Source organism: Lepisosteus oculatus, chromosome 22, assembly GCF_040954835.1.
Source record: "Lepisosteus oculatus isolate fLepOcu1 chromosome 22, fLepOcu1.hap2, whole genome shotgun sequence".
Taxonomy (NCBI): Eukaryota; Metazoa; Chordata; class Actinopteri; order Semionotiformes; family Lepisosteidae; genus Lepisosteus; species Lepisosteus oculatus.
Genome location: NC_090717.1, coordinates 13243851 through 13258364, shown reverse-complemented (window position 1 = coordinate 13258364; position 14514 = coordinate 13243851). Strand labels below are relative to the sequence as shown.

At 44.4% G+C, this 14514-nt stretch overlaps 1 protein-coding gene across 4 annotated transcripts in view; it reads left to right on the top strand.

The window, feature by feature from the left end:
* Window positions 1-14514, top strand: part of osbp2b (oxysterol binding protein 2b) — a 96833-nt gene that overhangs the window by 63206 nt on the left and 19113 nt on the right. For all 4 annotated transcript variants that reach the window (XM_015366223.2, XM_015366227.2, XM_015366224.2 and 1 more), the window contains 4 exons: window positions 3019-3214; window positions 5116-5233; window positions 9459-9525; window positions 14340-14507. In XM_015366223.2, the coding sequence (XP_015221709.1) occupies window positions 3019-3214; window positions 5116-5233; window positions 9459-9525; window positions 14340-14507 (549 nt within the window). The remainder of the gene's footprint in view (window positions 1-3018; window positions 3215-5115; window positions 5234-9458; window positions 9526-14339; window positions 14508-14514) is intronic.

Genomic DNA, 14514 nt, shown 5'->3' with positions numbered 1-14514 from the left:
AGGCCTGCCGTCTGCAGCTCTCCCCTTCTCATGGTCTTTGACTCCACACCGTGAGGAACAGAAGAACGCGCTGGTCGTGCAGGTGCAGATCACCATTTCTGCACAGGGAGGAGGTTTAAGCAACACAGAAACAAGGAAAAGGTAATAAAACGCTTGTGAAATTGTAAAGATTGTAAATTTCACCAGGCCTGTGGATTATCTTATTGAGTACTGTTTGTATAATCGTATCCATTTCCTTTTTATATTTAAGTTGTAAACATTCTGTTGGATCTAGTGTTGATCTGCTGGTTGAATGATCCTGTTCTGAGAAATTAAGGAGTTTCTCTTTTAGAAATTCAGGCACTGTTTTGGCCCCGCTGTGTGGGCGTGAGCTCGTGTCCGTGCCCTGCGAGGGAACAGCATCCCGTTCAGGGCCTATCCTGCCTCCTGCTCCGTTGCTTGCCGAATCTGAAGGAGTTAGGAAATGAATGGATGGAGTAACTTCCTCTTTTAGTAACGCTGAAGGAAAAAAAATTAAGATTCATAAAAAAAAAACCCCGAAAAAGCTTGTCCGTGCGGGATGCTGAAATTGTTTGGCTCCAGCAGCTCGTTGTGACTCACTCAGTTTAACCGGAAAGACAGGCAGATAATCCCCCCCAGAGAGGGGGGGCGGCTCTGCCCTCCTCCCACTGGTGACGTCGGACTGGCGAGAAGCTCGGCTCTTCACTCACACTCCGCCTGCTGGGTGTCAGTCTTCTGGCACTGGAGGTCAAGCAATGACAGTAGCACGACAATGGCAAAGGCCGTCCCGTCACCTTGGCAGTGCTGTGGCACGTGTCAGATGTACCGACTGTCCTCAGTCCTTCTCGCAGTGCTCCTTCTTGTTTGGGTGTTATCAGTAGCTTTATCATCCATTTATTTGAACACAATTTACTGTAGGAGCTGTCTCTTCGAAGCGTGCTTGAGGGTTTCACTGCGTTCGTATTTCCTCTCATAGCAATAAGCAGCCAAAGCTTGAAAATAAAGTGAGAATCTCTAAGGTGATTGATGTGGTGATATGAAACTTGTGAGAGAGATTGCTGTTCTGCTGTTCAGTGAAATCGTTGCCACATGTTCTACACATTACCTAATCTATACAGTATAATATTTATAGTAATTTCTACTCACATTACCTCATTTTCATCATTAAATTCGTTCCAAAACCAATAACATTTTAAATTAAAGGCGGTGTGGATTTGAAACATGTAAATTGATGTGACATTATCCAGTCAGAAAGGCATTAATACATTTCTTCATGGTTTATATCATCTACAGGAAATGAACTGACGTCAAAAATGACAGGCCTGCAAGCATGTAAATTTGTGTTTAAATTTGACATTAGAGGTCATTATATTGCAGGCTCCAATGGCATAACAAGTCAGCTCACTATAAATTGCATTGCATTTAGATTTAAGGACAGACTCTTTTTTTTCCACTAAAATGCTGAAGGAAACTGAGCTTTGGAAACCTTCTGCTATTCGGTGCACGTTCAAAGTGATCTTAAACTTTCTCCGTCTCATTTTATATATAAGCTTCAGATTAAGTTTGCTGCAAAAAGCTGGAACTCTTGACAAAAGGCATTTCTGTCAAAACATCGGGTCTTTGTTTCAGTTTTTTTTTATCTTGGAACCTAATTCTACAAAATTGAATATAGCTGACTGATAGATGTGCAAGGTGCAATGTATATTTCTGCCGGTTGCAGAAAGTGCAAGGTGATGTTTAGATTTTAGTTCGGGAGAAAAGGTTCGATATACTCTGCACTCCCCCATGTGGACTGTACGTGTGCACTGGGAGACCTGTGCTGACTGGTGACTTGGTGAAACTGTACAATGTGATCCCAGATTGTTTTTTTTTAACTGTAGAAATTGTTTTTAGTTTCATCTGATGTAAGTGACATGAAGTTCTATGTATTCACTATGTGCTGCCCTATCAAAACAGGAGAGAATATCTCTAATAGTGGGTCGTTCCCCTCCATCATTGTCTGCAACATATCAGAGCATTGAAAACACTACAGAAGTTCACAGAAGTGATAAGAGACTGATCAGTGATCTCAAAAGATAAGAGGAAGTGTCCCCTAAGTTCAGAAGCTTGTTTTCTTCATCTCTCTCCTTCGCCTACTGTATAATGTTTTCTTTCTTTTCCTACTTGTGAAAATGCAATTAAGACAAAGAGCAATTGGCAACCTGTTCTGTCTAATTTGTCGTTGCCTGGTTGAACCACAGAACTCAAGGTCACCAACGTTTGAAATATTTCAGAAATAATTGTTTTTTTAATGAATTCCCAAACTTCTTGTCATAAAACTAACACTGGGGTTATACGAGTATACGAGGCTGCACTGAAATATCAGGACTATATAGTATATGCTTTGTTTCTTAACATTGAGGCCCTTGGGCCAAAGTTAGCTGGTCAAGCAATTCTCAGTGTCCACTGTAACCTTTTACTAGACACAGGCAGATGAATTAAAGGAAAGGAGTTGGTGCCTTTCAAAACTTAGAATTGGAATCACTCCTGCCTCCATACTTTTTGCCCATTTCTTCTGATCCCTAAATAAACTCTTAAAAGGTGTTCCCGTGACGCAGTGGTTTGGGCCCTGAGCTTAAATCCTGGGGTGCTATTTGTGTGGAGTTTGTCTCATCTCCAGTGTTTGTGTGGGTTCCCTCCAGTTTCCCCCCAGTCTAAAGACAAGCTGGTAGGTTAATTGGCTTCTGGGAAAACTGACCCTAGACTTGGTGTGTGCACGTTTGTGTCCGACGTCACCGGGATGGACTGGCGTCCTGTCCAGGGTGTACCCTGCCTTGTGCCTGTGGCCTGATGGGATAGGCTCTGGCTCCTCTGTGACTCTGTACAGGACAAAGCAATTAGAAAATGGATGGATGTGTGTTTTCCACTGTCCGGGTTCTTGCGAAAGCAAGTTTTCCAGGTCCTTTTACCAGAATAGGAGCCGTCCAGGGCGACGGGTCGCCAGACTGACGTGTTTTCCTGCTGTGCTGTTCTGTGCAGGCGTGCCGTGACTTCCTGGACCTAGCCGAGAGCCACAGCCGGAAATGGCAGCGAGCCCTGCAGTATGAGCGAGAGCAGAGGATCCGCCTGGAGGAGACCATCGAGCAGCTAGCCAAGCAGCACAACAGCCTGGAGAGAGCCTTCCGGGAGGCGCCCACGCTCGCCAACCCCCCCACTGCCCCCAACACTGCCCAGGGTCAGTCTGTCGCCGCGCACGCCCGCCTGTGTCTCCGGCACCCCCTGCGGCACGGAGCTCCCAGCTGAAAATACCGGCCCCTTTCTTCCAGCCACGGGAACGCTCCCAAAGGACGCATACTGTAACACCAGCGCCCTCCTGAGTCACAGTAAAAATCACCTGTTTAAACCCAGTCTGAAAACTGGATGAACCAGATGAGTTTGTTGTCTATTACTTCAGGCCAGAGAAGGACAGATACTGTACACGAATATCTTTAACCACAGTTTAAAAGCTCTGAATTGTTACAGGTTTAAAGAATTTAATTTTTATCTCTTGTAGCAATATGCTACATAGTTTAGAACATGAAGAAGAGGCCAGAAGGCCGTGTTGAAAGTTTCGCTCTTTAAGACTCACTTTCTAGGGTGGAACGTATTTATAAAGGAAAATAATAAAGGAAGCAGAATCCTTAAGACGCACAAAAGCATGTGAACCGGGCAGTGAACAAAAGAAATCCTATCATTTCATGTTCAGGTTAAACCAGCCTTCACAGGTGCTTTTTTTTTTTAAAACAAAATGAGGGTTTCCTCTGTGAGGAATCTTTTCCGAAGTGAGTGAGAGGGAGTCTGTTTGGCCTCAAGCAGGAGCCGGAAGATGCGAGTGAGTGCTCTTCGGTATACAGTACACAGACCCGCGCGATGAGACTGGGCCGCAGGGTGACAGATACCGCTGCTGCTAATGGGTAGACTGCAGGGCATGAGTCACATTAACAGGTTCTGACTCGCCCCTTTCTAGTTACCGTTTCTCGTCGCTGCGAGGGAGAATCGGGGTGTGAAGAAACAGGGAGTGAGCACACCGAACCCTGTGAGCTGCAGTACAGCATCATCACCCGCTTTGTGTGTGCAAGGGCTCGCGTGTTCTCCTCTCCGTGCCGCAGGTTACGTGATGTCAGATGAGACTGGGACAAGGGTCTCGCACCTCATGGCTCTCCAGAGCGTTCGAGCCTCTGGTGGCACAGGGAGTCTGGCGCCCGTTCGGGAGCTCCGCAGAGCTTGAGAAAACCGTTCGAATCCAGGGCCCCCCTGCGCACCCATTCAGGTCCCCCTGCCAACCCCCAGTACTACAACAGAGTTCAGCCCCAGCGGTGAGGGGATTAAAAAAGGTCACAAGAGATACAGACGAGAGGGGATCACCTGGCCTGTCTTACTTGTTTTGGTTAAACAAAGTTTTGAGTGATCAGAACAGTGATCAGCCAGTCAGCAATTTCTGACAACTTTGGCCATGAATCACAAACATTATGTAAGTTTATGAAGATGAAAATGGTAAACCTTAATAATCGGGGAAGGAGCTGCATTCCTTTCCTCCAGCTGCAGCACTGGGAATCTGGGCGTTGCCGTGGCTACAAAAGGCCTGGTACACCACAATAATAAGCAGGCCAAACAGTTGGCTCAGGGGAACACAAGATACACAGCTGCTCTTCGGCACACCACTCGGATCCAACATCTTCCTGAAAGTTTCCTCAGTTCAGTATTAGTTTTTGATTATAAGCAGATTATTTCATAGTTTCCTGTGCTTTACAGAATTATACAACAGTTGACAATATTGTGCAGCAACAGCAGACCAGATATGCACTGATGAGAAGGAAAAACACAAACGCCCAAGAGGAAAGAAGAATCCTCTGGGAGTCCCAGGCCTCATGGTTAACTGTAAACTAGACTGAAACAAGTTTAGGTTTACGAGGAACTGTCTGATTACTGTGTACTGTACTTGTCATGTGTAGTTTCAGAGTCTCCCGCAAGCAAGACATGCGCAACGATAGGACCAGCAGGAGAGAGGTGACCGTGGTGGGTTTCTCTCGGTGTTTCTGTGCGACCGGCTGCGATACAGCGGGTGATTTTCTGCCGGTCTCTCTGGTTCCCCTGCAGGGAGTGTGCGGCCTTTGAAAGGGGAGGCCAGTGACGAAGATGAGGAGACGGAGTACTTTGATGCCATGGAGGACGCACCTGCCTTTATCACAGTGACCGCAGACCACAAGCAGCACAGGTGGGTGGGGCGGGAGAGGAGAGACGGGGGTGTTGTGAAGCTGTCATACAGTTCCACCCTGCGGGCTGATAGAAGGAGCTGGCCGAGGTAAAAACCTTGGGTACTGAACCCACTAAAGATGATTTTTAAAAAGGCATTTGTTACCTCTGGTTTTAAGGGCCTTGATGAAGAAGAGGTGCGCACAGTCGCACAGTGGTTAGCGTTGCTGCCTCGCAGTGCCCCGGGCTCAGTTCACTGGGGGAATTGTCTTGCATGGGCGTCCCACCCAGGGGGTACCCTGCCTTGTGCCCGTTGTTTGCTGGGAAAGACTCCAGCTCCCCTGTGACGCTGAACTGCATAAAGTGGTTAGAAAATAAATGGAAGGAGAAATGTTATCATTCTGAAAGTTCACCTTGGTACGTTTACAAGAGTATTTTGGGATGTTGACTATGTTTTACCATTTTTACCAATCTGTGTTTCTGAGATTCAGCATGCCTTTACTGTGCTTTACATTGGACCATCAACCCATCGACCTGATTGGAGTTACAAACCGCAGTCTGCAGTTATAGGCTTTTAGAGGGAACAGGAGGAGATTGAAATTTGCATTTTTACAAGTAGTTCAGACACTATTCTTTCAGTCAGAATGTGTAGCTTCTGTATGATATATTACCCCTCATTGAGTTAACATTTACACAGAAAAATTGAGTATGTGTATTCCCTGCAGAAATAAATTAATTGCAAAAACTGCACTGGAAGAAAAACCATGAATATTAATGCTAGACAAAATTGTATCGCTTTTATTCATTTCTACTGTTTGAATAACACAGCATGCCCTTTTTGATTACTAAAATAGTTGAGAGTAGATGTATTGCATGGGAGCCAAAATGAGATAACCGATAAAAAAATAATTTAAAAATAATTTAAAAATGTGTAAGCAAAACAAATGTACTTCTTGTCTCCTTACAGTGACTTTTATTTGACTTGCAAAATGATAGTTTTCTTTTTTTTTCATTTTCAATGGCCAGTGGTAGTAGAAATAGCACTTGGCTATTCTGCTTGTGAATGTCATCTGGGGGCATGAAACCATAGCGGCCTGAAAACTGATGGTCTTTTCATTAGGATGGATTCCAGTGCTGAACAAAATCAATCCCATAACACCGAGGTGTTCAGGAGAGTGCAGAGACACGGGTTATTTGGTTTGGTGTAGCTTCATTCAATTTTAATGAACCTTCCTATCAGATGAGCAGTTCTATATATTCCCGATGGCTGGGGGTGTCTGAAAAGCAGCTGTTTAATTAAACATCGGTGGAATTGCAGTTCATAGACAGAAATTACTCCCGTCGTCTGGCTTTGATACTTCCTTATTAAACCAGATGCAGCAGCCAGCTGAATGAGAGCAGAGTGTCAAAGTAATACAGGAGCAGAAGAGTGAAAGAGTCAACTCCTGCCGATCCTGGCTGTGCTGGTTTGAAGATGGCATCAGAAATCATTTTAAAGGATCTGCATGGCCAATACGTTACATATGGGCACGATGTCAGTGTCTTAGAAAACAACAGGCTTCATTTCTCAGCCTCGTGGATAATTGAGAGAACAGTCATGGAAGGCAAAGGCAAAACCTTTCTTGGTTTACTTGCCCAGCCTGTGAAACCCGTTGATATAGATGGTTGCTGAACACTGTTTTCTTCAGTTATTGCTCCGACTTGCTCTCCCACAGTGCCAAAGGGGAGCGCTCACAGCAGGAATGTGTCCCGCAGACCTGTCTGCCCCCGGGGGATCAGTGGTGGGGAGGATAGTAGAAACCCCTCAGGTTCATGTCCGCCCAAACCCTGGTGCCACTCAGCCATTCGCACAGCAGTGTGCTGGAGAGTCCTGCTCAGCATCTGTGAAAGACATCGTTAAGGCCTAAGCCCGAAATAGTTCCTAGTGCTTTTTACAATCAATAGTGCACCAAGGTACAGTCACTACTCTTTACAGAACACATTTTGTAACACCTCGTACCTTGGAGAGAATGCAAGGTGCAATACAAAATGTAGTTCATTAAAGGTCAAGAGTCCTTAGTTTTGTGGTTTTAATGATGAAGTTGTCATAATAAGATGTATGGCCGCTAATAGTGCCTGGCAGTAATATTCTTCAGTCACCCTGCTGTATTACTGGGATGAAAAGAAAAGTTATTGTTCTGTTTTTTCCTGTTTGCCTCTTTGACTCGCAGGTCTAGCTCGCCTGTCTTGTGGGAGCAGCGATGTGTGTGTGTAAGGCAGGAGGACACAGTGAACACCACAGCAGAGAGATCAGAGGGCTCGGCAGGAGGTCAGGGGTGGGGGCTGTGTGGGTCACCAGTGGAGCACAGAGACTGGGGTGCATCCATGACCACCTTCTGATCGCAGGCCAATTCCAGTTCTAGGTTCCCGGGATCCTAACAGGCGCTCTTGATCATCCCAGCTTGAATCCTGTTGTAATACGGCTGTCTTCCCGGGCATCTTGACCACACATGCTATATCAAAACAATTATCGGCCAGAGAGTCGGCAGCAGGCGATCGAGGTGGGATACACGGTATAATTAAACCCTTGGAGCTTTGGCTGTACTTGACATGTCGTAAAGCAGTCCTGAACCAAAGTTTTGTTTTGTTTTCATGAATGCTTTTTGAATTCTTGAATTCAAGTTTTGAATGCTACGCATCCACCTCTCAGCTCACTTTGCTACCACCACAGTAATAACGGAGTAGGACAGAAACCCCTGGGTGTCGCTTGTCTGCTGGTTTCTTTAGTCTGAGATGAAATGCTGAGCCCACATGGAACACACACTTGCTTGTTTGTAGTCGTTCAAGTGAATTATTCACAAGTTTCTTGCTTTATCTTGAAATCCTGAGCTATACTCTTGTGATGTTTCCCAAAGGCCTTGTCTGAATGATTCATGCTCGAAAGAGGTATCCCCCCAATGGTAGGGCTGTATTGTGGATAGGCACTGCCCTGAACCTCAGCCAGTCACTGCACAGATTGATTTAATTGCAGTCGCCCCTGAGATTACTAGTCCCTGAGTCTACAGACCGACAGCACTGCCGTCTCTGAATCTACAGATGACAGGTACAGGACAGGAACTTAAGCATCAGCAGCCAGTGACTTTTTAAATAACATTGCAGAGATGATTTTTTGGGCTTCAGGTCCACGTTTAGAACAGTAATACCTCTTCCCTAAATCTGGAATCATCTGTGAAGATGATTACTCATTCCATATTTATTTTCTGATTTTTTTGGAAGGCATATCTGTGAATCAGAGCAATGGGAAATGTGCACATGAATCCCAGCCTGCCTTAGCTTCAAGCTCCTTGTCAAGTTTGCTGTAGAAACACACTGTGCCGCATCAGGAGAAACTATTCTGGGCACCAGCTGCTGCTATCAACAGGAGGGAGGAAACTGCAGCATACAGGCACAGTTAGACTGGGTGATGTCCACTCTCACTTCCCTCGGATGAACGTTCTCTCGTCGCACAGCTAATTGAGGAGACCATTGCACCTTACCCCTTACCCTCTGCAGTCAATACGCTGCACTGGTGTCTGGCTGTGTAGGATCTGATCCTTGCTGCCAGAGACGCAGCTTGTTTAAGGGAATTATGGACATTCGTGCACTATAGTCACCCAAACCATAAATCTACCTTTCCTCGACTGTTCTTTTCAGAATCGTGGGGATAGAAATAGAATGGACTATATTTTTCTCTGTGAGCAAAGATCCACATGGTTCTGCATAGACTGCCTGTAATATAACACCTCACTGTCAGAGTCGTAACAATCTCCCCTCTGATTATTGACTAATCACCTCAAAGCCTGATTGTCTCCGCAATTCCTTGTACTGCATACACATGTAAAGCCATGGAAAAAAATGAAAAGAAACATGCAGGAAGTTTCTGATCATTAGTAAACTGAAATGTACAGTAAGTAAAAAAAAAAGTCAAACAAAGATGTCGGTGCCTGGGTATGTTATGAAGGCCATCACTACCAACTTTTTATAAATTCTTCCTGTGCTGCAGAAGGCTTCACATGGGGCTTAACTAGTCTACTAGTCTACATCATTCGCTCTGATCCTTCCTCACTTTAATTCCACTTCTCAGCCCTCTGCAAAACTGATCACCGGCAGTAAATATTTTCATTATTCTGCAGTACAGGTCTGTGCTTTATAGGTCAAGCTATGGGCAGCCTGGCCCATGAAGCAGGAGTTCAGCTCCTGGCTGAAACGCGCTGTGTGATCTCTTGCAGACGTTCAGGGAGCAATCTGAGTGGCGCAAGTGGAGGACAGCATAATGACTGGAACCTCGAGGACCAGGTGAGTATCCGAGTGTTTTCAGATTGACCCAAGGCTGTTGGAGCTCCCCAGCCCTGCGTCCGAGCAGTGTGCACCGAGCGAATTCCGAAACAGCGGAAATGTTTGATAGCAGTGTGATCTATTTTAGGTTTTACAACCTACAGAAGCAGAACAGCAAGTGTGTTTAGTTTTTTTTTTTACCTTTATATGTTCAATATATATGTGGGAAGCTCTTCCTGCTTCAAAAGTACTGTGTGTTCTCAGAGGAGTTATGAGAGGGTTCCAGTATATCTAATCGTTTTTTTGGCTGGAGTAATCTAATCGTATTATTTTTTTTATTTCTAAACCGTTTTGTTGTGTACCTTTTGAAATATTGACAGGAGATGGCAATACAGCAGATGTATTTTTGGCAGGTAATGGAATTGTAGTCGTATTTTTAGCAGTGAAACTGGACAAGCGGTGCAGAAGCCCGTGAGTCTGAATTTTTGTTTTATGAATTAAATGTGAAAACACATTAAGGGTCTAGAATATCTGGGCAAGTGTGGCTTGAAATATAATGAAATTTACAGAGCAAAGAAAATGTAAGGGATGAGGATCTTGCTGCTCACCCCAAATTCTAATTCCCAAGGATAAAAAGAAAAGCACAGGGTTGGTGGGTTTTTAATTGTTGCTGTGCATAGCAGGATGAGCAGAGCAAAGTAAAAGTCAGTACTTGTTTAAACATCATTTTTGGAGCCAATATCACACATTACATGCATGTGTAAATGTAGAGTATAAACACTGTTGGCTAACAATAGGACCCTGAGTTCACTTCGGGGGCCAGATCCCTTCCACCAGAAGCCTGAATTTAAAAACCAAAGAAAGAAGATGGGACATGGACGAGAACAAGCATGAGTTTTTAAAATGAGCCTTGAATGCAGTCTGAGAAGCTGTGGCACTCCGATGATGTTCCAGAAGTTGCAGGTAGAGATCATCAGACAGACGCCTGGTGTTTGTACCTAGGGCTGTAATTCACTTTTCTCTTCAGAAAGGTTATTTTAATATGGAAGGATTACTCCTACACAAGTGTGTCGCAAAGCAGTGGACTCCTATCGCTTGCTCCAACTGCAAGTATCATCTTGCTATCGGGACAGTTTCTGCTTTGGCAGTTCTTTGATGAAGCAATGCAGCCAGGGCATTGAAAGTGAGGATGGGGGAACAGAGTCCAGGGAAAGCTCTGAGACAAAGAAAAAGGTCAGTGTTTTGAAATTCTGCCCATAACAGTTCTCATGAATCATGACTCAGGTTGCAACATGAACATCTGTCTTGTTAATGCTGCAGCTTGGCGGCTGGAACATGGTGCAGTTGTCGTGATATCTTATCTGCAAACAGAGCCCAGGCCGCAGCTTGTGAAAGAGTGAAGTCAGCGGAATGGGAAGACGACTTTGGGCTGGCAGAGGATGAAATGTTGAGATGGTTTCACTGGAACAAAACAAACATTGGCTAACAAGATAAACACCTTCTCCAGTTTTCCCAACAGCTGGAGCTCGTGGAGAGCGAGAAGAGAGAGAGAGTAGGAGAGTGAGCCAGTACTCCTCCTTCTGAGAGAGAGAGAGGATAACCAGTACTTCTTCTTTTAGAGAGAGATGGGGATAACCAGTACTTCTTCTTTTAGAGAGAGATGGGGATAACCAGTACTCCTCCTTCTGAGAGAGAGAGGATAACCAGTACTTCTTCTTTTAGAGAGATGGGGATAACCAGTACTCCTCCTTCTGAGAGAGAGAGGATAACCAGTACTTCTTCTTTTAGAGAGATGGGGATAACCAGTACTCCTCCTTCTGAGAGGGAGAGATGAGAATGACTAGTAGAGCCTGGAGAATTGTGACTAACCTCCCCAGATTTCCCACACAGGATCTGGCCCATGCGAGTAACTGGCCAGTCCACATTCTGGTAGCTGTTGGGCCTTGAGGAACATGAAGTAGTGTATGAGAGACAATGAATCGATTCTCCAGCCTTACAGAGTGAGGCTTTTTCTCAAATGTGCCCCAGCCTCCCATCCCTGCTCCATTCCTAGTACAGGATGTACACTGGGACTCTGGACTGGAGCTCAGTTCGGCGAGCCTGATCTGCGCAGTTTAGTCCAGCTGCGTCAGGAGGACTTGCCCGCTCTCCTTCGGTGTCCTGGACGGTGATGTCGACTCAGCGACACATCAATGACTCGGCAACCTTTCTTTCCCTCTCCTGCCCAGCCGTTAGCCTGCTGAATTCACTCTGAAGAAGGCCTTCAGGCCGAACGTGTCTCCAGAAAACATCTGTTTTCTTAGCGGGCTGTCCCTCTGTAATACCGGTGTGCATGGAAATGGTGATGCTGCTGGTCCCACTTATTTCAAAAGATAAGAGATGGGAATGTGTTGTTCTCTCCCTGTAGGGTCACACCTTGGTGACTGTGTGCGAGGAGCAGGGAGGATCTATGTGAGGCATGAATGAGTGAAGTATGAGGCATTCATGTAAAAATAAGTACAACCATTAACGATAAAGTTCTTAAAACTGTGTGGAATGCACTTTTATTCAGTCTTTCATTTCGCGCACAGCAGTTCAACCCTCTTTAAAAGCATTAAAAGGAAACCTTGGCAGAGAATTGTGCAGAGGAAACTGGATGAGTGACACTGGAGAAGGATTCAGACTCTCTTTGTCATTGACATGTTTTCTGAGCATTCCTCCTGAGAGTGTTCTCATCAGTCTCAATGTCAGACATCGAATGCTCTCAGCTCACACCAAGAAACTTCTTTTCTTCAGACATAATTTCAAGTAGTTTTGTCCTTTCTGCGTTTTTCTAAGCATCCGCTTTCCAGATTCTTCAAGGGACTTGGGGAAAAGGGAATGAAATGACTTTGCATCTGAAATTTACTGTTCACTGCATTGTAAACACAGTGAGAGGCTTCGCAAAGCAGTTAGACTTTGAATCAGATTTCCTCTGTTAAACTGAACGAAAACGTTTCATTTCCAGGGTCCTCAGGGAAACTCGCATCAGGGAGGCCTCGTGGTAGTGTTGGTTTTCCTAACATTTGGTTATTCTACGTGTAGAGACTGAGGGATTCGAATTCGGATATCCCTGTCTCATTTCTGTTTTCTGTACATACTCTCTTTTCTGTGCGAATTTTCGGGGGATTTCTGTCATTGCTTCAGAAATCATTTCCGTCTTTGACAGTGATTCCAGAAGAGTTCTCTTGCTAAAAGATTTCTTAAAGCACATTGCCAGAATGAGTGGTAGGAAACAAACTGCCCTCATACCCTGTTCTTGTTCTAGCTATTCCACACATGCAACGCAAGTACAGGATTGTCCTGGAAAAGTCCCCTATCCTTCCTTATGTCTGGATTATTTTTCTTTTCTGAAGCTAAATTCGGATAAAATAATAATAAAGATCGCAGTCTGTATATACCACTTTCATTCAGAAGGATCCCAAAGTGTTTTACAAAGAGGTGGGAACACAGTTCTTCCAAGTCTACAGCCGAGCACCAACCTGGATGATACGCGGCACTCATTCTGTACCAGCAAATTCCAATTCGGAGAGCTTTATTGGCATGAGTGAAATAGATTTGTTACCAACTAGTCTGTACTTATTCTTGTTCTTATTCTGTACTTGTTATTCTTCCTTTTTAAGAATTACTTTGTCCCTTGTTCGGTCTATAAAAAAAAATGTCTGCAGTATTATTGCTTCATACTGTTCATACATATTGGGAGAAACTCTTAAGGACATTTTCTTGTTAATTTTTTAGTGGTTGTTTCTTTGATCTGTCTGCCTTTTTAAAGCCATAATCTGCATCTGTTTATCTGACTCTGTGGCTTAATTAAGCAGTAGACATCTGTTCTCTTTTGCTAGACTGAGCTTTTCTGATGCATGGCTTCAACAAGATTTTTGATTGGTTATTACATTTCCCTTGGTTTGCAAGCTATTTGATGACTTTATGATGTGGAGAAATTATGGCTGGTGATAACCTTTATTAATTTTTTCACAGTGAAGTGCACAGTAGCGTAAAAATAAAAATAAAATTTGGTAACTGTGTGTGATAAAATACAGTCAAAGATGAGTTAGATGTAGAACATCTTGCTTGTGTCTGTGTTGAAGGAATCTATGTCTTTTAGGAGTTAACTCTTAAGCTCTCGAGAACTGCTTTTCTGTTCTGTGCATTCCCAACTGGTTTCTTCAAGGTCTCTCGATTGGAGGTGTATCTCAGGTTTCCTGCGCTTGATTCAGCAACATGACAGGGAACAGGGATAATTACCTAATAAAGTGTCTTGGTTAATTGCCCAAGGCTGACCTAACCACCTAACTTTCTAACTTTGTTAACACCTTATATGGAAGCAAATTATTACTGACCAATCAAAAAAATATATGTTTTTGTATTGAAATTTTGCTCATCTCATCTTCAAGAAAAAAAAGTCTATTGCTGTCCTAAGAGAGGCAAGCTGCTTGCTCCATCTGTCCACCTTTCTTTATTGGAATAAGAACGCTGCAGCGTGGTTTTCTGGAGTCTTGTGGCTTAATGAGAAAAGGGTCTATCAGCAACGAAAAAAGGGTCCAGGCATTTAAAAATAGCTGTATTGTCTCCAAATTAAAGGCTTTGCTTTGAGTTCAGTAAATCACCTCAATAGACTATTAAAGGCATAAAAAAATGTTAAATGGAATGAGTTAGAGGGGATTTCAGTATCTCAGTTTGTTTAAACACTGTTGGGTGCCGTGCCAAAATTGAAGTGGAAGGTAACAAATATTTCCTCACAGCAGGAAGTACAGTATGTGTGTGTTTTTGAATCGTATTCCAGGTTTTTAGCGCGTCCTCGTGTCTGTCTGCCGCAGGGGTTCGACAGTCAGCACCAGGCCAGCTGCAACGACTCTGCTGGGAGTGAGATCCAGCTGCACAAGAAGAGGCGGTCCCGCATCCCGGACAAGCCCAACTACAGCCTCAACCTGTGGAGCATCATGAAGAACTGCATCGGCAAGGAGCTGTCCAAGATCCCCATGCCTGTGCGCC